The 25,387-nt window shown below is 37.9% G+C and overlaps 1 protein-coding gene across 2 annotated transcripts in view; it reads left to right on the top strand.

The window, feature by feature from the left end:
• The window catches only part of bsnb (bassoon (presynaptic cytomatrix protein) b), a 187,288-nt gene that overhangs the window by 148,984 nt on the left and 12,917 nt on the right, over window positions 1-25,387 (top strand). The window contains exons 4-5 of one of the 2 annotated variants that reach the window (XM_073917005.1): window positions 17,827-18,030; window positions 18,751-25,020. In XM_073917005.1, the coding sequence (XP_073773106.1) occupies window positions 17,827-18,030; window positions 18,751-25,020 (6,474 nt within the window). Of the gene's footprint in view, window positions 1-17,826; window positions 18,265-18,750; window positions 25,021-25,387 lie in introns of both variants that reach the window. The other variant, XM_005155903.6, reaches the window with a different exon arrangement.

The raw sequence follows: 25,387 nt of genomic DNA, 5'->3' as shown, positions 1-25,387 counted from the left end.
CTATCTATCTATCTATCTATCTATCTATCTATCTATCTATCTATCTATCTATCTATCTATCTATCTATCTATCTATCTATCTATCTATCTATCTATCTATCTACCATCCATCCATCCATCCATCCATCCATCCTATCATTTTAACGTTCTATCCATCAATCATTCTATCATTCATCCATCCATCCATCCATTCATTCTTCTGTCATTCTGACATTCTATCTATCCTTCTATCAATCCATCCAGCTATCCCTCCATCCAATTCATATCCATCCATTCTATCCATCTATCTATAATTCTTTTGTTTAATCCATTTATCGTTCTATCCATCTATCATTCTGTCCATCTATCATTCTATTGTTCAATCCATCCAATCTATCTGTCTGTCACTCTATCATTCTATCATTCTAACGTTTTATCCATCTATTGTTCTATCATTCTATCATCCATCCATACAATCTATCTTTCTGTCATCCTTTCATTCTAATTTTCCATCCATCCATCCATCCATCCATCCATCCATCCATCCATCCATCCATCCGTCCGTCTACCTTTCTATATCTATCTATCTATCTATCTATCTATCTATCTATCTATCTATCTATCTATCTATCTATCTATCTATCTATCTATCTATCTATCTATCTATCTATCCATCCATACATCCTTTGTTCTACCATTCATTCTATTTACTATCTTTTATACTATTTATTGTTCTGACTTTCGTTCTATCTATCATTCCATTTATCCGTCCGTTCGTCTGTCACTATTTTTATTATATCTATTGATCGTTCTGTCTATTGTTCTACTCTTCATTCTATCTAACTTTCCATCCATCCGTCCGTTCGTCACTATTTTTGTCTGTTCATCTGTTCATCCTTCCATATCTCTCTGATCATCCATCTTTCCTGAAAGCATGGAGAAACAGCTGATGAACAGTCACATAAGTCCAGCATGCTTTAATTGCCTGATTGAAATGTCAGATCTCATTGATGAAGGGAAAGCGTAGGCAGTGCTCAGACTCTGACGGGACGCCAGCGCTCAGGGTCAGCGCTGTGACGTGGAGGAGTCTGAGTGGGTGTGGTTTGGCTGGTAATGAGTACTGACATTTCCCTGTCCCAGCATGAGTACCTGTGCCCGGTGGGCTGTCGGCAGGGATAGGGAGGCGTCCTGCAGAGGCATTGAGTGGCAAGCATACGCATGTGGCTGTTTGTGTCACCGGACGAATGGGATTTCTGGCAGAGAGGAGTGTGTGTGTGCGGACTGCGAGTACTAGCGTGTGGTTGCACCTGTGTCCCAATGTGGAGGTGATTTAAATGTGTAATGATGTGGTCTCTCTGGTGCCCTCCTCAGGGGAAACTGGGAAACCTCAGCTTGGCAGAGATTGAGTTTTCTGCTGTAATGTATTTTTAGCCCATTCTCACAGACTGAAGTGTTTTAATATAAATGCAGATTGTTTTAGAAAAAATACAGGTTTTCTTATAAAAACTGTTTAATAAAAGTTTTATATTTTTGTAAATATATAAAGTATGACATTTAATTTTTGCAATATTGAAAAATAGTAAGTGTAGTAGTATTAATAATATTTATTATCTATAAACATTATTATTATGCTTTATCTGTGTAAGGTTTATATTAAATGCATTATTTAATATTTTAATAGGTTGAACTAAAGAACATACATTGTCATATATATATATATATATGTGTGTGTGTGTGTGTGTGTGTGTGTGTGTGTGTGTGTGTGTGTGTGTGTGTGTGTGTGTGTGTGTGTATTAAATCTGTCACGTCCACCATGAAAAGAAAAGTATTGTTCCCAAGATATTTACATATGACTAGATTTTTCATTGTACTTTTATTAATATAATAATAAAACATCTTGCGTCTAAAATAACTGAGGTATGAAAGTTGGTATGAAAAAAGAAGCCTAAGACCAGGTTAAATATTTTTGGGTAATATTTAACCTAGTCTTGAGTTTCATTTTGATACATACAGTACTGATAAACATACATACATTCATTCATTTTCTTTTCGGCTTAGTCCCTTTATTAATCTGTTCGCCACAGCGGAATGAACCGCCAGCATGTTTTACGCAGCGGATGCCCTTCCAGCTGCAACCCATCTCTGGGAAACATCCATGCACACTCATTCACACTCATACACTACGGATAATTTAGCTTACCCAATTCACCTGTACTGCATGTCTTTGGACTGTGGGGGAAACCCTACAGCACAACCTGCTGCACCACTGCGTCACCTAACATACATGCAGTATAAGTAAAATATATGACAAATAAAAAAGTTTTTATTTTTGTATCATGTAAAAAAACAATATGAACTCAACTGAAACCAATGCATGCAATAACATGAAGGAAAGTTCCAGAAAATCTAATGCTTGCGGTAAGATATGGGGTCAAATGTGTATGTATGTGTATGTATATATGTGTATATATATATATATATTTATATATATATATATATATATATATATATATATATATATATATATATATATATATATATATATATATATATATATATATAAATATATATATATATATATATATATATATATATATATATATATATATATATATATATATATATATATAAATATATATATATATATATATATATATATATATATATATATATATATATATATATATATATTATTTTAAGTGTATGTAATAATACAGTGTTATATAGAATAATTATTTTATTTTATATAACGTTGCTTTTTATATCATACTAAAAACACTATTTTTAATTAACTTTGCCTTAGGCCTGCACAATATATCGCAAAACTATCATATATGCATTATTTTTGACCTAAATTAAACCAATCTTTAAACCTATCTTCATCTCCGCCTCCACAGTAGCTGCTCAGTCATAGTGTTTTCAAGACTAAATGTAAAATCATAAAAATACACCTGTTTGTTTTAATATAACTAAATAAATAACTGATTTAAAAACAGCTAATAAAATGAGGAATGTTATATCATGCACTGTAGAACCCAAAGAGTTAAGGTAACTCAAACCATTTTAGGAAAGCGATTGCAGCAAATCATTTAAGTTCAAAAACTAATCCTAATGAGTACTGTGAACTTAATCCATTTGAGTAAACAAAGCAATTTGAACACAGTAAAACCCAATAAATGAAGAGAACTCAAACCAAATGAGGACTGTGATACCCGATAAGTTAAGGCAACTCAAACCGTTTGAGGAAATCGATTGCAACAAACCATTTGAGTTTAAAAAAACCCTAACCTATATGAGTACTGTAAACTTACTCCATTTAAGTGGAAGTGATGAGATATTTAATTAACTCATTACCTTCAACACCTAGTTTAAAACTCTTTTCAAATAAGTAGAGTTAACTTTCAGTCAATTTTGAGTTAACTACACTTATTTCCTTTGATAAAGTGTACAGTGTAAGAAACATCATCACAGTACTCAAAAACAATATCGTATATTTTTCCAGTATGGTGCAAACACTACTTTACATACACGTTGCTAGACATCAAAATGTCAGACGTCCAATAGCAGTAGTAATGTTCACATGGTGAGCCACGCGCGGAGCCGCAACATCACATGGATCTCCAGTGAATGTCCATGCAAGCACACACACACATGCTTTGTCATGCAAGCAGAGCTCAGGCTGAAGGACAGGTGTTTGGTCAGAGGGTGATTCAGCACAGCTCACAGTGTGGATCAATCCTGCTGACCCACCACTTTCCTGAACCCCGCCGAGAGACGGCTCTGATTCCTCTCTTAATGAAAGTACAGTTCAATAGTGCAGAGCTCTGAGTGACTCCTGTCTTCAAACCTGATTCATGTAAAGCACTTACTGAGAACAGACTTTTAACTAGATAAACGATGCTCTTTTGAACTTCCTATTCGTCAAAGAGTCATTAAAACAATACATGTTGTTGAGCAGCACATCAGCTTATTAGAATGACTTCTGAATTATCATGTGACAGTGATACTGGAGTAATGATGCTAAAAATTCAATGCAATCTCATGGCAACTGTTTTTCTTTATTATTTAATGGCCAAATCACATTAATGTGTACTATCTCGTTCGTACATTTTAGTATAGTTTGCTTATACCTCAATGAGGGTTAGGGGTGGGGTTTAGGGTCATGCCTCCTTTTTAAAAATGGCATGTTTTCATATGAATGAAGTACTATGAATTTGCTTGTATTAGCCACTTTTCTGACAATATGTAATAGTGTTTTCAAAAACATCACTTAATATCAAATCTGAAATATTTAAAATTATTCAATCTTGGTTTTGGTTTGTATCGATACTGGCTTTGCTGTTTTGCACTTTTTCTTCTCACCAGCAGCGAGATAAACACACATAATATAAGGATTTTAACACTTTTGTTTTGATCAGAAAATAAGATGAGATTGCACTATTTATTTTTTTTTTTTGTAATTTATTGGCTTTTGGACTGATGTACCTGATATAACCATTATTCACTAAGTGGCCACTTTATTAGGTACCCTACTAGTACCAGGATGGACCACTTTTGCCTCCAGAACTGCCTTAATCCTTTGTGTCATAGATTCAACAAGGTGCTGATAATATTCCTCAGAGATTTTGGTCCATATTGACATGATAGCATCACGCAGTTGCTGCAGATTTGTCGGCTGCACATTCATGATGCGAATCTCCCGTTCCAACACATCCCAAAGGTGCTCTATTGGATTGAGATCTGGTGACTGTGGAGGCCATTTGAGTACAGGGAACTCATTGCCATGTTCGAGAAACCAGTCTGCGATGATTTGTGCTTTATGACATGGCGTGTTATTCTGCTGGTATTAGCCATCAGAAGATGGATACACTGTGGTCATAAAGGGATGGACATGGTCAGCAACAGTGCTCAGGTTGGATGTGGTGTTGACACGATGCTCAATTGGTAATAATGGGCCCAAATGTGCCAAGAAAATACCCCCACAACATTACACCACCACCACCAGCCTGAACCGTTGATACAAAGCAAGATGGATCCATGCTTTCATGTTGTCGATGCCATATTCTGACCCAGGTATGCGAATGTGGTAGCAGAAATCGAGACTAATCAGACCAGGCAATGTTTATCCAATCTTCTATTGTGCAATTTTGGTTAGCCTGTGCGAATTTTAGCCTCAGTTTCCTGTTCTTAGCTGACAGGAGTGGCACCCAGTGTGGTCTTCTGCTGCTGTAGCCCATCTGCCTCAAGGTTCAATGTGTTGTGTGTTCAATGATGCTCTTCTGCATACTTCAGTTGTTATGACTGGTTATTTGAGTTACTGTTGTCTTTCTATCAGCTCAAACCAGCCTGCTCATTAACTTCTGACTTCTGGCATCAACAAGACCTTTATGCTCACAGAACTGCTGCTGAAGAGGTATACCTAATAAAGTGGCCAGTCAGTGTATGTTTTATTTTTTTCCCTTTTTTTTTTTTTTTACTTCAGCTGCATACTTTTAATGTTTTGGAATTTGTTCCCTGCGGTATCTAAAATGGTATCAAATATTGATATTCTTCAAGGTATCACATTAAAGTTGGAAATTCCAGTATTGTGACAACACTAATACAAAAAATAGTAGTAGTACCATATTTATGATCTGGTTGGAAAACCCAAAGAAAATAAATATGTTGCATTTTAAAAATAATTTTATACAGCTATTTTACCAATTTACCCTTTTCTTTGAGTTTTTGATCAATTACATGCATCCTTGGTGAGTAAATGAATGCTGTAAAACCTTTGAACAGTACTGTATGTTATTTTGCTATTGATTTCTGTGATGCAAAACATCATTCCTCCAGTCTCCAGTCACGTGATCTTTCAGAAATCATTCTAACATGCTGCTTTTCTGCTCAATAAACATTAAACATTATTATTCTTAATTTGAAAACAGTTGCGCTGCTTTAAAAAAATACTCACAATAAAAATATAAACAGAAATGTGATGAATAAAGTTCAAAAACATCTAACTAGCAATATTTAATAAGCCATATTTAGCAAACATTCAATAAACAACAAAATGCAATAAAATCAAACATTTAATAATCAATATTTATTTGAAATCTACATTTCTCCGTAAATAGGAGTAATATATCATAGTGCTTTTGAACAAAACATATTTAATAATCTAAAAAATGTATTAAAATAATATTTTAGTCACCGAACATCTTTAGGAATGGAGAGATAATACATTAAAATTCATTAAAATTTTCTATATTTTTATGTTCAATTTTTATTTCATACTTTTCACTGACATATTAATTTGGCTACCTATTTTTTGGACCACAATTTTAAGTTTTTTTGTTAGATAAGCTCCAGATTTGGCTTCAGTACTGACTAATCTAATGTATATGCACAAACACAATATTGTAAAACCTCCAATAGAATATATTAATTTAAATGTGAGATTTGTGAGAGGCGTACTCATATATGCTGAGCACTGTAAATATTTTGTCACAATAAATGCTATTGAATTAGAGTACTGGTTACTGTGAGGTTTTGAGAGATTTTTGATATGTTGCTATGCAGTTGTTAGGGTGTCTGGATTGGTTTCTAGGTGATTACCCCCAGGAACACAATTCTAGTGTTGGATATGGCTCACATCATGGAGCACTTTTATGACCTGCCAAAAAGCATAAGTCCAGTATAAATAATAGCAGACCTCTCATCAACAAGACAAATAATTTGAGCTATCATTCATGTCAGTGCAGGATGAGTTGTGCTCGCAAAGTTTAATGCTCGCAACTTTGTTCAAATCCCTAAGCTTTGCAGCAACAGTAATGAAAAATATAGATCTTGATTTTTAAATGGCCTGGCATGTTTCATTGCTGTCCAATCGGATCTCTCTTATGTAATAATATGTTAGAAAAAAATATAATCTTATTTGGGTGTACTGTACTAAAGAAATCTCTGCTGCTACATCCAATCTGTTTAATTCTTTAAGATGCTCTGGTGCCTTTCTGTGGATTCTGCTTATGATCACAGTCTTGATTTCTGATACACAAAGCAGACAGCATGAGATTATGTAAGAGATTGTCTTATGTAAATCTTATACTGACTGTGATGAGCTAATTCAATTTGCTAGGCTGTAGATGGCTCTGTTTGCCTGGAATATATGCACCAATCAAAGCGGTTTTGACTGAAAAGGTCAGACCTGAAAAGTTAAATCACCAGGATTTTAATATTTCAATATTGAAATGAATCCCTGTGAATGTAATTAACATGTCAGCAGTTTTGAACTAAAATGCACCATTATGATTACATTGCTCTTCATTAAGCAGTTTAAGCAGGCCCGGCTCCACAGTGAGGAGCTACAGTAGGTCCACTCTGGTCCCACATCAAATAACAACAATTTTTTTTGCGATGTGTTTAAAACTGAGAAAGCAGCATACAATGTGACCGTGATCTTTAAAAAACATCTTTTGACAAGGGAAAACGTCAAAAACATATACTAATGTCTTAAACTGTTAATGTTTACTGTTGTGCTTAACAGTAGTGCAATACAATATTAACGATTCAGGATTCAATAATGAATATTGAATAAATATTAATAATTTAAGATGTTTTAGCGAGCAGGCCGACGCACACACATTGAGCGCTATGGTAAAGCATGCTAAACCCCATTTGTGCGTCGATTAAAACCTGTTAAATGTGAAATTAATGCTGAAATTTTTTTTTATAGGCTATAGATCTGCTATTCAAAAATTTGCTATTCAAAAATAATAATTTACATATTGGCTCTGGTGCATAAAATAACAATTAATAATAATAATAATAATAATAAAAATATTAAGATATTTTAAAAATCACAAAATATTGAAAAGGGTATGGAATGTTGATATTTTTTCAAGGTATCATCTTGAATTTGGACATTCCAGCATCGTGACAACGCTAGTTACAGTTATTGTAGACGTTATTACATGCATTAAAAGTAATATGGGTGATTCTATTGGGTGTATAATTGACATTTCAAAAGGTTAAGGAATAAAACTCAAAGAATTATTTCCAGTATCTTATTGAAAGTGTATTTAATCTTTTAGAAAGCTTTTGCCAAACATATATAAAGGTTTACTTCTTAGGGAACAAACAGTTTGTCAACTCTGTTATGGATAAATTTAGTAATGTGTAGACATAACAATAAATCATATAGCAAGAAAAATGCTTATAGTTAGTTACTAAATTGAACTGAAGTGACTGTAACAATGCTAAATATATATATATATATATATATATATATATATATATATATATATATATATATATATATATATATATATATATATATATAATTTATTTATTTTTTGGCTTACCTGGAATATCACTTGGCCCACCCTAAAGTTCCAAGCCGGCCTGAGTTCAAGTGACCTCTTGTATGTTTTTACTGCATTTATTGACTGATGCATCAAAGGTTTCGCCCGTTTCCACGGGTACAGTACGGTATGGGTTACCTTTATCAGGCTTGCGTCTGGTAATGGAACTAATACCATGGTGTACAACAGAAAGTTTCAGTCAATGTCAAAGAGAAAATCTGCTAAACTGATAAGCCCAAAAAAGATGCTATGGCTTTCACACCTGATGCGGAAAGCGCTGCGCTGTGCAATGAAACTTGAAATAATGAAAATTAATTTCAATGGCTTTTGATGAGCAAGAGTGGTTTATTGCCATGCCGACCAAAGTGCAAGAGCAGCAGAGAGCATCATCAACTACCTAATGCAGTCAAAGTTCAAAATAGCTCAGTATTCCTCTCTGTGAATATTACGTAAACATTCTTGTCCATAGCGCCTTTCATACAGTGATACCGGTAAATATCTGTCCGGAACGACTTTACTGGTAAATTAAAAAAAAAAGCGCTGTTCACAGAGACTGTTCAATAGTGCTACTGTGCTGTAAATACAATTTTATTGTCAATAAAACGTAATTATTTTATTGGCTTCTGTTTTGTAAAATCAGTTATAAAATAAACTATTGAGCTAAATTTAAAAAGTCTTTTGAAATTAATTAATACAATTAATACGAATTATTACAAAGCATTTTCGGTTTTTGTTTTCAGCCAGGTGCATTCAGAATTTTCGGTTTCAGTTCCGTATTTTTATTTTGCTGTTTCATTAATGTATTTAGCCTAAAATCTCCTTTCTGCAGCTATTCTTAGATCAATCGCTGTCAGAACACAAAAGCAGATATTTGCCATTCAAACTGTTTTCTTTGTTGCCTGTTTGGCTCTATGCATTGTTTTACGGTGTGTGCCTTTTAGTGCTCGATTTAGCTTTGCATGTGGCTGTGGAAATGAGAAACAGCAGGTTTGAAAGAGAGAGCATTCATTTCAACCCGCTTGACTTATAATGCTATTCTTATAATAATGCAAATGCATGTCGCTCTGTAGACTACTTAAAGGCTACATAAAAATGCATCAAGCTTTTTCTTTGCAAATGCTGCATGCAAATCCTTCACAGTATTAGACTGACGTGCTACCTTAAATGTTGGTAGAGAGAAAGGGTGAATTTTTCTTGCCTATCGATATAAAAATGGCAGAGAAGCAACACCATCTGTGAAGATTTTTCTCATGCGGTTGCTTAATATTTGCAGTCAGTCTTGGTACGTTCCTTCATATGAATCAATCTGCAGTCAAATCTAAAACGTTGCTTCATAATCCATGTGATCAATTCTAATAAACATACCTAATTGTGATAAATCCAAACACTCATATTTCTTTCTCTCTCAATCCCTCTGCTTGATGTGGGATTGATTGATTATGTGGCCCGTGTGTTTTCCCCATGGGGTGTTGAACTGCAGAGTTTTATGTAAAACACTGCAAATGCCTCACACCCACAATCTCTTCAGCTCAATCTTTTAAGAGCGCTGCACCTCTCTCTGACCTTCACTACGGGGTTTAAATGACTATAAACTGATATGCTAACACTCTTGATTTCATTTCTCCACCTCTGTTTTAGTTTGTTCAGCCATGTGCAGTGGTTTGTGAATAGAGACCATAGCTTGGTGTGCTGTTTTGTTGTCATTATATTAATTTGCCTTTATTTTAAGATGTCCTTTTCCTCCAAACTGATTTCACCAAGTTGGATGTGTTCTTGGATTAACATCCATGTTGATCCTGGAACAACATTCTAATCAGCCAGTCAGAATTATAGGATACGTTTACAGTTTATGTTAACTTTAGGCTTAGGGTTAAGTCTATGCACTTCTACATGATTGTTTTCCAACCATAATTCCTCTATAGTTTTGGGAATAATTTACTGTTATGATTGGGTTTAGGGCTAGGGAATAGGTCTGGATTACATTATCAAACACAAATGATGGGTAACACTTTATTTTGATGGTCCATTTGAGTATTAGGCTGTCTGCTTAATATCTGTTGATACTGCTCCTTCAACAGACATTTAACTGACTAACTTTGTAGGTACATGTCAACTTATACTAACCCTAACCCCCACCTAACAGTCTACTTATAGTCTAATGAGAATTAGTTGCATACCTGTTAACCCTCCCGTTTTTTCCGGGATTCTGCCGTATTTTACTGTTCTATCCCGATATCATCACGTAAAGTTATTTTCCCGTATTTTCAGTCTTTCTCTAAACAGCCAAGCCTCACTATACGGAACACATACCGCCAAACCACCAGGGGTCACCCCTTGCTCTAAAACGTGAGTCTTCTGTGCTTTCGCTTTGTTTAGGAATGAAAAAACTTATAAATAAATACTAAAAACGGCGCGATTCCATTTCCTTTTGATTACAGGTGCCGTCGCCCATCCAAAGCAGTCGAATGCTTTCATTATAACGTTAGATGTGTGCATTTTTAAAGTGACACCTGTTATTTAATGTAATAAAATAAATCTTAATAAATGAGAGATTCATTCGTTGCTCTTTAATCAGAATGGGTAAGTTATACAGTGGAGAAACGGCTAATGAGATTTGATAGCTTGATTCTATGTCATTAGCTATTAATTTTAATAAGCTGAACTGTTTGCTAATGTGTTAGCTGCTAATCTATATATTTATTTCTCTTTTGGTAATAATAATTTTAAAACATATTACTGACTATTTAACTGTTTATTTACAATGAAACAGCTCCAAATGGACATGTTTAGTAATTGGGGATTGGGGGGGGATAGGGGCTTATTATGGTGGGCATATCCCTTATTTTCACATCCCAATGTTGAATGCTTAAATTCAACAAACGCACCATCAAAATAAAATGTGGAACAGTATATAAATAGTTGGTGTTCAGATGCCAGCATTTTACACTTACAAAACAACAGATCCATCACACCAGGTTCAAACCTTTCAAAAGTGAATACACACTTTGCAAGCCTGCTCTTTCAGGGCCTTGTTGGAAAAGTGGTTTATCACAAAAAGCAAAACAGTCATTTCTGCACCTGTTTGATGAAAATAAAAAGACGATATTAACTGGGAGCTCAAATCAGATGCACAGAGAGGAACACCGATACGCAATTAGCTAATTCGGGTCCTGTGGATTAACTAAATAATGCTAGCAAACATTTTTGTTGTTCACAGCAGTGCAGCTAATTGATGTCTTGAATATTATTTTGCAAATCATCTCACGTGGCCTTGGAAGACATTTTCAAACATTTCCTACTTATTTAGTTACTGTGTGTGAGTTTGAAACATTTTAATGCTGTTAACTGGCAATGTAGATGATTAGATAGCTGAAATGTTCAAACCATATACTTTCTATGCAGACTGACCTTTTTTTTTACTAGCATTACATTTGAAAAGATTCTGTATGATTAGGACAGGTATATACTATATATGCAAGGTCAGACATCACAAGTTACAACACACAATTGAATACATATTTTGCAGGCTACAGAAATTGAGGTAACCATTTTAATCACACTTTACATTGTGTAGGAAGGAGAAACACAGGATCTAAAGGAAGAAGAAACTGGTTCATACAAAATGTGTAACAGTTACTGACAAAGTACATGCATTTGTAGTATTTGCTGATTCTTCCTTTAATATAAAATTATATTAAAGATTATTGTATCAATCATCAGAATAATGGCAGGAAAAAAACAACACACGGTTGGCTACAAGGGGTGCAGTGGTTCAATCTACTCACAGTTCAGTATGTATCACGGTTTTAGGGTCACGGTTTTGGTATGGTTTGTGCTATGTTTAGAAAAAAAAAATACCTACAGAACGATTCAAAGAACAATAAGCATATTTATTGGTTAACAAACACCTGACAATGCAACAGCTTCACACATATGACTGTAGATCTGCATTTTCTCGCATTAATTTCTTTTAAAATATATTTTATTTAAAGTTTTTCACATTTTAAAGAACAAATCCCATATCCCTCCCATCCCAGCAAATAATAATAAATAAACATATGTGAGATGTAAATACATATGCACATGCACATCCACAACTCAGATTTGTAATCAGATATGTTAATCATATTCCTCCATGAGAAATCTATGCCTACACATGCCATCCACAAGTCCAGTCAAATATCTGCATATGTACATTACATATAGAGCATAAATACATATGAGTACAAATCAATACAAATAACAAGAGAAGAGGAACAAATGAAAAAGAAAGGGGATAAATAAAAATAATAAAAATTAGAAAAAAATAAATAGATAAATAAATAAATAGGTTTTCAGACATATAAATACCTAATTATTGAAAATTTGTGTTTTGTATGCATTGCTATGTTTCATGAAATCTTCCACACAATTCAGTTTTCATTGGCCAGTCTATAGACATTTAAAAAAGGGCTTCTTCTCGTATGAATTAAATTAAAGTAGGGCATTTTAAAAATTGTATGTTCAAATAAATTGCTTTAGAAAATAAGCTTAATTTCCTCCTTTTTCCATTTTACATCTTGGCTCAACAGTCTCGACCAATTACGCAGATCATAATTGTCAACAAATCTTGATAATTGAGCACTTTTAAAGTATTGATTATTTCTGTTTACATCAGGATTGTATTACCAAGGCAACAACACATTTTTTATGATTTCTATATGATTTTATCATGATTCCGGAGAGCTCTGTTATGTAAGCAAAGATAGAGCATTCGGCTCTTCTCTCGTCATTCAGTACATCGAGAAGAAAATAGAGTGTATAGTGATCTGTTGTGAGCGGCACTGAAGTAACAGACCTGTTGTATGTCCGCGTCCATATGGGACACTTCTTGGTCTGTATACTGGCCTCGATCGGCCTGTAAGTGACCACTGATCTAGGCTATCTATCGTCATATGTTATGTTTTTGTGCCTTTCTTAATTTATATAGAGTGTCTGTTAAAACTGAGTGATCTGGCCTCACCTGCGCATTTGCGCTGTATCTCCTTCACTTGCCATGCTGAAACGCACAGAAACTCCACACACACACACAAACACATGGACACGTGAGGAAACGTGATGTCAACCAACAGATTTACACACTAAGAGGTGATTGGACAGGTCTTCGCATGTGCAATGGATGGGAAAGGTAATCGGAAGCGTAAAAAAGCAGAACAGCTTTGTTGCAGTTGTTTTTATTAACAAACCAATATTAATAATGCAGATTCTGAACCGTGGATCACAGAGCGCACTGAACCGTGGGAGGACAGCGGGATAAGTTATTTTTTTACTAAGAACCCTTGCATCCCTGTTGGCTATCCTGTAGTGTTGTTGTGAAAAGGAACTTTAAACCTTTATTTCCCACAACCGCATGTCTGGCCATAGTAATCTTTGCGTCTTCTAGTGTCTGAAAGGAAAGGTTCACATTTTACTGGGTCCGGCAGTTCTTAATTGGTATCATTTCGTGTCAACATTGATACGAACAGGCAAAAAATTCAGACAAATGAGGAATCATAACGACTCGGAGTCAAATCTTTTATTAAAAATCTATATTTTTTAACAGTGCATTTTCAGATGTAACCCTCAGCTAAATGTTTTCATTCACTTAAAACTGTTACACACTGTCATTTTTATTGACAAGAGACATTGCGCATGAGGTTTTCATGCTTCCCAATACTTACAAAATATAACAGTAGTTCATTCATTCATTAATTCATTCATTTTCTTGTTGGCTTAGTCCCTTTATTAATCCGGGGTCACCACAGCGGAATAAACCGTCAATTTATTTAGCACGTTTTTACGCAGCGGATGTCCTTCCAGCCTCAACCTGTCTTTGGGAAACATCCACACACAGACACTCATACACTACAGGCAATTTAGCCTTCCCAATTCACCTGTCCGCATGCCTTTAGACTGTGGGGGAAACCGGAGCACCTGGAGGAAACCCACACAAACGTAGGGAGAACATGCAAACTCCACACAGAAACGCCAACTGAGCCGAGGTTTGAACCAGCGACCTTCTTGCTGTAAGGCGACAGCACTACCTACTGCGCCACTGCGTCGACTATAACAGTAGTATGTTATTCAAATTTTTGGTCAATTTTGGGAGCCTCTTTATTTAACCTGTATAGCCAAAGACCTCACGTTTAAGCTGAGCCAATTGGTTTTGAATGGAACTTCGTGCAACTAGCAGAAATCAGCCATTCTTCTAAATTTTGCCAGTCTCAGTTGCAGTTTGCACAGATCATTTGCTTTAGAATGGGAATTCGGTTGCAATTTTTCTTGGGCTTTCTTCATGAGCACACACTGCATTACCTCTGCTTCGTTCATTATGCTAAAAGCACACCTCACAAATGACTACACTCACACAACGTCCATCTCGCTTCAGCGCAGCATATAAAAAGCAGAAAGGCACAGATGGCAGAGCATTTTGTGAGCGTTGCACAAGCATTGAGTGAGCGCTGCACCTGTTTATATTTAGCTTCAGTGTGGAGCACTGGGGGGACGCAGAATCAAAAAGAAAAGGCATCTGTCTCGCATGGCGAAATCTTTCCTTTCCTCAGCCTCTCCCCAGAATTCATCCTGACCCGCTCCAGCAGTCAAGCAGAGCTATGCACATTCATTTTGTCAGAATTTTGTTAAAAGTAGAGCTGTTTACTTGGCACAAAACGTTTTTTTCTCTACCCACCAGTTTGGTTTTGGAAAATTTCTTCGGAAAGTATATGAATTTACAAGTTTACTCATATTTATAGGGTGTATTACTATTGATTTCTATGAAATAATCCTTTGTGTTTAATTGCAAATATCTTTGAGATGTCTAATGAGGCATCATATAAGGACCAAAGAATCATTGGATTGGAATCTTTGTCTTTTTTAATAAGCAAGCACCCAAAACTGCAACTGTCCTTTACCATATTAGCCTAAAATCTGTCAGAACAGCTATGTGCATAGTATTGCCTAGGCAAAATACAATACATTTGTATTGTGTTTACAGTATACATTTGTATACTGTTTAAGGCCAGTTTACATGAGTGAGCAATATGATGCAGGTTGTGACAGTTTACGCATGCTTATATCTGCACCAAATATGTACAAGCAGTTGCATCAGTGTACACTGAACAGAATGCTGTGAGGTGCAATGCTTGTTTATCAACCAGAGTCAAAAATCTCAGTGAAAAACAAAGCAAACAATCCAACACAGGCATACCTGCAGAACCCTATGCCAGGCAATGTGAAAGTCTGACAAGAAAATCGAGAAAAGATAGAGAGGACATCAAACTGAAAATGCATTTAGTTTTATACATAGAGCTAGTAGATCTTTTGTAGTTTATTCCTGCACTCATGAGACTAATTAAATGTAGCCAGAAAGGTTGTAATATACTGTGCAGTATATGCATACGGGTATTATCATGCTTCTTCAGGACAGTAGACATTAAGGGCCCTTTAATACACCTGGTGCAATAAGGCACGTGAATAGCGCAGTTTGTTGCTATTTTCAGATTAGCGCAACCCTAATTTTTTTATGTTTCGCGCCACTTTGTTTAAATAACAAATCCATTTGCGCCACTTTGTGGTCTCATGGGTGAGCTGGTCTAAAAAGAGGTGTGTTAAGGCACATTGTTAAACCGTTGCTATTTTGAGGAAATGAAATAGACCGAAAGCTGGTCTAAAGTCCAGCGCAGAGCGTGTTATTTATGCGCCTATGTTGGTCCAAAATGCATGCACTTTGCCTAACACACAGGATGTACAGCAATACACAAATAACTTTAAATATAAAAACAATAAAGAATTAAAATGTTACAGAAATTAATATTTTCTACATAAATATAAAAGCCTTCATGTCTGGAGGCTTCATCAGTTTATTCATGACAATTTGCATTTGTATAGTTTTATTGTTATTAGCAGTATTATTTATTATATGCATATTTATATTTGTTTTATTAAAAACAAGTTTTGTCCACCTGTTGGGTTTTGGAGATGCATGCGTCACCATATGGGGCATAAGAATAGGACATGTGTTTTGGATACAACTCCGTTTTTTGACCACACTTCCTTATTATTGTTCATTTGTTCGTTTGCTGGAAATTAGTTTTGAAACGATTCTTTGCGCTTAACGAACTAAATTAAATATGTAGGCTAATAGATGTCTTCAGTGGAGTGAGTTTCCACCTTTCCTTACTCCACAAAGGTAAAGGAGTAAAAGTAAACTTAAGAGAGAGTAAAGAGGCCGAATAAAAGAGGCTTATTCTATATCCTCGTGCTGCAGATGGTCTGTTTAACGGTTTACTTGCTAGTGAAGCGTTCAGTTTTTTACTTACAAAGTTCGCCATGTAAATATTAAATGCGCCATGCCATGACACAAATGACTCTTAAAGTGAATGGGAGATGAGACTCTGATTGGTTCAATGCACGTTATGCTCAAAACACACCCATATCTAGGCCCACACGGAATCTGCGCGCGCAGAATTCTGCAGATTTTGTGCAGATTTTGCGCAAAACTCCGCAGATTTCTGCAGATTTTTAGCCCGTCATTAATTCTGCTTATTTACTTGAGTAAATGTGTAAATCTGAATTTATTCAGTTTTTATTCAGTAATTTATTACTTTTTATCTCATATGTTAAGGATTTAGTTATTATACTCCGCTGGATACTCCCAAAATAATTCCGCAGAAATCCGCCGGGGTGCAAAGCGTATTCTTCTAAAAATAGCAAACGTGGATCCGGACATACTCTTGATGCTTTTAGGCCATGCACTTTAGATTTTCCACCTAGATCATTAAAATAAAGCCCTAAATGTTTTTAAATTATCTGTAGGCTCATGGCTATTAAATATAAGAGCATTCAGTAGATGGTTTATTGTATTATTGGCTCCACCAATGCAATTGAGTTTCTTATACTGTACAATCACTCTCTATAATCATTTTAGATATTACTTTCTGGGATTTATGAAGTCAGGTTCTTTATATTGCTGTTATGTTACTGTATGTACTGCAAAGTCAGTTTTTACAACATATATTTGGGATAATTATGTTTGAAATAAGAAGCTAAATCTTTTAAATTATCATATACCTCTTCTAAATTTATTTCATGAAATGCTGTAATATAAATGCTCAGAGGCCACCTTTATTTAGTGGAATCAGCCATCATTCTAAGCTTGGGTGTTTTACTGGACTTATCAGAAGGTACATAATTGTGTGTGTTAAACACATTGACTTTAAAGGGAGTCGGCAAAGCCTTTGAGAAAAGGTCACAGTCTTGGCCACAACCCAATTACACTTACTTGCTCAGCTTGACCAAATCCCTTTTGAATTACAATAGCAGTGTTACAAAGGCAGAGAGAGGAAGAGAGAATGTCAGTGAAGGATGAGTGATGTGATAAATTACATATAATCTGAGTATTGACACTTTCACCTTGTATTCAGTTGTATTGCCCTTTTTATCTTGATTCTTTCAAGATATTCATCGCATGTTTGCTTTCTATTTTCAGAAGAAAGAATGGCTGTGTTTGACATGCCAAACCCAGAGAGCAATGTCAGGGAGCTTAGGGGATATTACTCCTCCTGTGCCACCATCCGTTGGATCTCCCCGACTACCAGGCCCAGCCAATCAACAGCAGCAGCAACGAGGGTCCAGTCAGCAAGCTTCACTGAGACCAACTGGTCCTCAGCAGCAAAAGCCAGCTGGAGCCCAAGTAAGTGTTCCTTTCTCTCCAGTAAAACAAGGGGCACCACAATCCAAGGGCCCCTCTCAACAATTACCTGCAACTAAGACTGACACAAAAAAACAAGATCAAGGAAATAACAAGAAACAAGTTATGTCCAAAACAGAAAAAGATGGGGACATCAAAGCATCATCTAAAAAGGGAACATCGGATAAAAAAGATGAGAAGAAAAGTAGTGGCATACAGAAATCTAAACAAGATGACGTGAGTGGTCCTCTGTGTCCTCATCACCACTGTCTGTGTCTTTCATAACAGATCACTTCAACATTCTTTGATGGGAATGTTATGTGTCAAATAAATTCACCAATTTCATCTGTATCCAAGACCAGTTTAAAATGAACTGTTGTTGAAACGTGTCACCATTTTTGCTGATACTGCCAGGTCACTAATCTAGCCCCATGCAATATATATATAATTCTTCCAGAATTCTAATTTGAATTACAATTTATATAATAATATTTGCATGCCATTTATATGTGAATAACTAGTATTATTAATAGCATCAAGAGGATTTAAATTCACTTTTAACCTCATCCCCTTCAGGTTTTGCATGCTTATCTAATGTGAGCCATTTGCATGTTTTGTATGTTGTGCTTGATTAATTTAAAATGTTTAAATTTGTTTATTGGTCATATAAATGTTTATTACATAATGATCTATGTCCTAATGTATTATCTTATGCATTTACAGGATTCCAACAAGTCAAGTACACAGAGTCTGAGTGATACAGGCTACTCCTCAGATGGCATTTCCAGCTCCCAAAGTGAGATTACTGGCTTGATCCAAGAAGACTCTATGAAGCTCAATGAGAGGGGGGTCACTGACCAACGCAGTCCCCCAAGTCCATCTGAACTAACAAAACTGGAAAGTTCGATGCGACCTCTGTTGGAATCACATACAGGCACCGGCCAAGGACAGCACCGTGATGGAAGGGACAATGCAGACCAACAGAGGCCTCGATCTCTGTCCATAACACAAGATCAAGAATTTGAGTCTGATGAGGAAGCATCAGATGATCTGAGCTGTAAATTAAGACATGATTATGTGGAAGATAGCAGTGAAAGTGGACTTTCTCCATTGCCACCCCGGCAGAAGAAGTCACAGAAGGAGCTAACAGATGAGGAGTTTATGAGAAGACAAATTCTGGAGATGAGTGCAGATGAGGAAGATACAGCAGATACTGAAGGTCATGTAAAGTCAAAAAGGAGCCATAAACACAGTGGAGATCTTGGAAAAGAGAGGCGTCGCTTGACACAGCAATCTAGCAGTTTTGAAGAAGACTCTAAAAGTGCTGATAACTACAAATCTGCTGAAGCTGATGACATGATGGCCTCACAAGGTGGGCTGAGACGGTTTAAAACTATAGAACTGAATAACACAAATAGCTTCAATCGTGACATGGAACTCAGCACAGATCATGACCTTAGGGAGCCTGAGCTTGAGATGGAAAGCCTTACTGGTTCACCTGAAGAAAGATCACGGGGAGAATACTCTTCAACCCTTCCTGCAACAACACCAAGTTATACCTCTGGAACTTCTCCCACTTCTGTGTCATCAATGGAAGATGACAGTGATAGTAGTCCTAGCAGACGACAAAGACTTGAGGAAGCAAAGCAGCAGAGGAAAGCAAGGCATCGATCTCATGGCCCATTGCTTCCCACCATTGAGGACTCCTCAGAAGAAGATGAATTGCGAGAAGAGGAGGAACTTCTGAGAGAGCAAGAGAAGATGAGAGACTTAGAACAGCAGAGAATTCGCAGTACAGCCAGGAAAACCAAAAGGGACAAAGAGGAACTAAGGGCACAGAGACGTAGAGAGAGATCAAAGACTCCTCCTAGTAACCTTTCACCTATAGAAGATGCATCCCCAACAGAAGAGCTTAGACAAGCAGCGGAAATGGAAGAACTCCATAGATCATCCTGCTCAGAATATTCTCCCTCCATGGATTCAGAAGCTGAAGGATTTGAAATGGGATCAAAGCTGTACAAGTCTGGCAGTGAATATAATTTGCCAACATTCATGTCTTTGTACTCACCAACAGAGAAAACATCTGCTGTCTCTCCATCTACAGCAGATAAATCATTAAAAAGTGCTGAAGAGGTTTATGAGGAAATGATGCGAAAAGCAGAAATGATGCAAAAGCAGCAGCAACGTGCACCAGGAGGACCAGGGCAACAAAACCAGGAAAGAATGCTTCAAACTGACAAAAAACAGCATTTAGATTCTGGAACAACTTCCTTGAGTCCGGGTACAAGCCCTACCCAGATCTCAGCTCCAGTCTCATTCTCTGGAAATGATCCTTCAGGTAGAGGGGCACAAAGAATGCAGTCTACTCAGAGTCATTCACAAAGTCAAGTTCGAATGAACAACCAAACCTCTAAGGGAGGCCATAGTGGTTCCCCACAGTCTCAAATTAGGCAGCCTGCTCCAACACAGCCTCAAGGAAGACCTGGAGTTCAAGGGACTGCACAGGGTCAAGTGCCTGATCCCGGAGCTTCCTCTTTAACATCAAAAATGTTCTCATATTTCAAAGGCTCAAGTCCTTCAACATCCCCCTCTACTTCCCCCACACACAGTCCAACACGTGGCCCTGCACCTTGTACTATTTCTACAGTGGCACCCACTCAAACCTCTCAAAGCCCCCATAGATCTGGGGCACCACGTCTTGCAAGACAACAGTCCTCCCAAGATTCCCCTGTTATAGTGATTACATTGGGATCAGGGACTAGCAGTCAAACCAAACCAGCAACGGTAAATTCCTCCACTTCACCTTTATCCTCTCCGACAAAAGATAGCCAAAAAACAATTTATCAGACTCAACATACAACAACAAAGTCACCCACATCACCACAGAAATATCCAACACACCAAACGTCTCAGCATGTCTTACAAAGGGCACAGATATCAGAGCGAGTTAGTTTACCTGCAAGTACAGCCATCTCTGCTGGTGCCCAAAGTAGTGGATCTCTTCCTGCGGGAAACATATCCTTATGTAGAATCTCAACTGTACCTGGTACCTCAAGAGTTGTAGAGCAAGGCACTATTGCTCCTGGAAGTAATATAGTGGATCTTAGAGCACCAATGAAGCCTGCCCCAATCATCATGACAGATCAGGGTATGGACCTAACATCTTTAGCCTCTGATGCAAGACGATACTCGCTTGATTCAGAAACAGCCCCAAGTCGTCATACTGCTGTACAACCTCTTATTATGAATCTAAATTCACAGGCACAACCTCAGGTGACTACAACTACACCAACAACAGTAAGTGTCACTGTGGCAGCATCTATGTTCATATCACAGCCAAAGCAACCAGTTGTATATGGGGATCCTTTGCAAAATAGAGTCGACTTTGGCCAAGGAGTTGGATCTGCAGTCTGTTTGACACAGAATAGGCCACTAATTACAGATCCATCCATTCCAAAAATTGATGCATGTCTGGAAAATTTAGGCATTCAACAGCAGCAACTTCAGAAACAGCAACAGAAGCTTCAACAACAACAAGAGCTCCTTGAGCAACAGCTCCAGCAGCATCATCAAAATGCATCTTTTGCTCGATACAACTTAGCAAATCAAGTACAGCCAATATTGTTAAAGAAGGACTTGGTTGTGAGTCAGAACGCCAGTGGAGGTACACAAACAGCAGTTAGTTCTATTGCCAAAATATCCCCGCTACCTCCACCACCATTATCATGCTCTGCATCTACCACACCCACACTTGGTCATGACATATATGGTGGAGTGGCATTGGAACTAAAGAACAAGCCTGCTGTAATAAATCTCTCCACAGTGAATCCCCAGGTAATGATGGTGCAGTTGGAAGAGAATAGCACTCAGGGAGCAACAGTAACTCAACTTGTTAAAAGAGAGGAGCCTCCTCCACCAGTAGATGTTCTAGATCTCACAGGACAGATAAAGCCAGAGAATCAGTTAGCCTGCTGTGATGTTGTCTACAAGTTACCATTTGCTGGCAGTTGCTCTGGCCCTTTTTCTCAGAGAGGTAAGACGACACCATCAGAGCCACCTGCAGAGCCAACCCAAGTTCACGGGCAGCAGAGCCAACCTATAAATGATGCTTACCAAACAGCAACTATACAAGCAACTGCAGATGAATCCAAATCCTTTACGTTGCCTCCTGCAGGACGACTTCCACCATCTATGTCAGACAATAATCTAGCAGGTTCATCTCTCCAATATTATCAGAGGACGGACCCTGGAGACCTAGCAGTGGATTTAAGCACTATGAAGCAGGCCTATGAAGCAGGATATCTTGGAATGGGTTCTCAATATGGGTCATACACAGATTTACGCCATCAAGGAAGTGATTCAGCTCCACCGTTACCTTTGAGAAGATATGGTTCAATGTCCAATATAAATGCAGAATATGGCTATCCTCCACGTGATCTTGGTGGTTTTCAAGAATCTAATCTTGCACAGTACAGCGCTACTACAGCTAGAGAGATTAGCAGAATGTGTGCTGCTCTCAATTCCATGGAGCAGTTTGGGAGTCGATACACTAGCACTCCTGAGCTTCTGCAGTATGGTGCTGGAAGAGGAGGCCCAGCAGGTAGACTTAACCTTCAACAAGGACTAGCATCTATCAGAGCCAACTTGTTGTATGGTCCTGATGGCAGACCAACAGTACATGGTCAAACACTTACAAATTTAATCAATGCTAGACAAGCTAGTCTAAGATCTTTATATCCCCCTGCTGGAAGAACAGCTGATGGCATGATATATTCTACTATTAACACGCCAATAGCCTCCACCCTACCAATCACCACCCAGCCTGCCCCTGTTCTTAATCCCATGTTAAGAGGAGCATATGGACCTTACACTTCAGGAGGCGTTACTGCTGTACCTCTGGCTAGCCTCACCAGGTTGCCTCAAGTCACCCCAAGAATGCCTCTAAATGCCCAGGCACCTTACAGATATCCTCCTCCAAATCAGTTTTCAGCAACTGCTCCAGAAACTTTATCAGGAAGCGTCCCACCTTCTAGTACATCACAGGAAGTTCCAGTTTATCTGGGAAAGCCTACAGCTCCTGGTAGTATGTCAACAAATGCATCACAAAAATCTAGTCAACCTGTTTCAAATATGGGCATGCAAAGCATACAACCAGCACATACTAGTATGGTACCAGTACAATCAGTTGTTAATGCTCCTATAACACATATGCCAGTAGACAGTACTACAATGCAACTCCAATCACAGCCTCAAACTCAAGCACAGTCATTGGTCAAAGGTCAGGAACAGACTCAAAGCCAGCCTCAGACACAACCTCAACCACTAACACTGCCACAAAAACAAACCCAGGCAATTACCCGAGTGTTTCCAGATGCATCTGCCAGTACAACGATAACAACATCTGCAGATACTGAGAAGGAAAAAGAAGAAGAAAGATTGCGACAACAGCAGGAGCAACTCTTGCAGCTAGAACGAGAACGTGTTGAGTTGGAGAAATTGCGTCAGCTACGTCTACAAGAAGAGTTAGAGAGGGACCGCGTGGAGCTTCAGAGGCACAGAGAGAAAGAACATCTACTCATGCAGCGGGAGATTCAAGAACTTCAAACCATAAAGCAGCAGGTACTTCACCAGCAACAGGCTGAAAGGGAAACCCAGCTTGTAATGCAAAGAGAGCAACTGGCACAGCAAAGGATGCAGCTTGACCAAATTCACTCTCTACAACAACAACTCCAGCAACAACTTGAAGAACAAAAGAGGCAGAAAACAGCAGCGATTGAAGCAGCAGCAGTGGCAGCTGCAGCAGAAGCGGCGGCTGCTTCAGCAGCAGCTGCAGCAGCGGCTACAACAGCTCAAGGTGCAATGCAAGGTGTGATGGTTGGTGGAACTACCCCTCAAACCATTTCAATTATCTATGACCAGAGTGGTAGAATTATTCCACAAGAGGGCCAGAGTGTGCAGCTTTTGCCATGTGCTGATGGACAGGTGGTCCAGGCAGTGGTGTCCACTAGACCTTTGCCCAGCTCTTCTTCAGAGATGTCCCTTAAGAATAGTGAAGAACACGGAGATCGGATTATGAAGAAGCAAAACTCAATGCCCCGTTTGAGGAATGGGTCAGAGGATGAGTCTGTAAAGAGAATTGCAGATTGCAGTGTCCAAACTGATGATGAAGACGCAGAGGACAAACTCATGTCTCGCCGTCGCAGAACTAGACGTATAGCTGACTGCAGTGTCCAGACAGATGAAGAGGATCAGGGTGAGTGGGACAATCAGCCAATACGCCGCAGACGTTCAAGGTACTCAAAACATTCTGAACCAGCTGCAGAGACTAAGAGTGATGCATCTAAATCTAGTATTGCCATTCAGACCACCAATGACTCTTCATGTCAGACTGAGTCAGACCAGTTGGGTAGAATATCTCCAGCTATACACATTACCATGGCTGAAACATCAAAGGTTGAACTCCTTCACTACATATCTGCTCCAGAAAGAACCCATAAGGGAGAGAGTTTAGCATGCCAAACTGATCCAGAGGCACAATCCCATGGAGTGGTTGCTCCTCAGCTCAGTGTTCCCACTACTGTTAGCCCCTATTCCACCAGTCTACAACTAGTTGGTGCCACACCTACCAAATTTGAAAGGAGAAAGCCAGACCCATTAGACATCGGATATCAGCAAGCTCAGCAGCAAAATGAATCTCCTTCACGTCAGCCACCCAAATCTCCACAAGTGCTATACTCTCCAGTATCTCCTTTGTCCCCCCATCGTATGTTGGAGACTACCTTTGCTTCCAGTGAGAAACTCAACAAAGCACATGTGACTCCCCAACAAAAAGCCTTCACTACAGAATCACCACAGAGGCATCAGACTATTCCAAGGCCCATAAAGAGTGTTCAGCGGTCAATGTCCGACCCTAAGCCTCTCAGTCCAACATCAGAGGACCCAGCCAAGACTAAATTCTCCCTATACCAAAGTCAAGCCAGCCCAGCGAGTCAGGTATGGAACCATTTCATCATAGATTTTTATTTAGTATACAGTGTTCTTTTGTTGACATCAAAACCATACCTTATAGACAGTAAATTAGACAATTTTAAAAATGAACCATTTATACACTGTGGGGCTGTATAAAAGTATAGATTTTTATTTTATTTATTTTTTTTTTTTTACAATTTCAGATTTTTTTTTAATTGCATCTTTACTTATTTATGTGTATACAATATGTGATAAAAATAGCAGGGAATGAACATACTGTATATGTAAAACACACACAGAGAGGGAGGGAGGGAGGGAGAGAGTGAGTGAGAGAGAAACTGCTATATCTGGCAAAGTCTCTGAACTGCTAGGGGGTGGCACAAAGTGTAGG

Source organism: Danio rerio, chromosome 11 (assembly GCF_049306965.1).
Source record: "Danio rerio strain Tuebingen ecotype United States chromosome 11, GRCz12tu, whole genome shotgun sequence".
NCBI lineage: Eukaryota > Metazoa > Chordata > Actinopteri > Cypriniformes > Danionidae > Danio > Danio rerio.
Note: the sequence above shows the minus strand (reverse complement) of the source record. Positions and strands in the feature narration are given on the sequence as shown.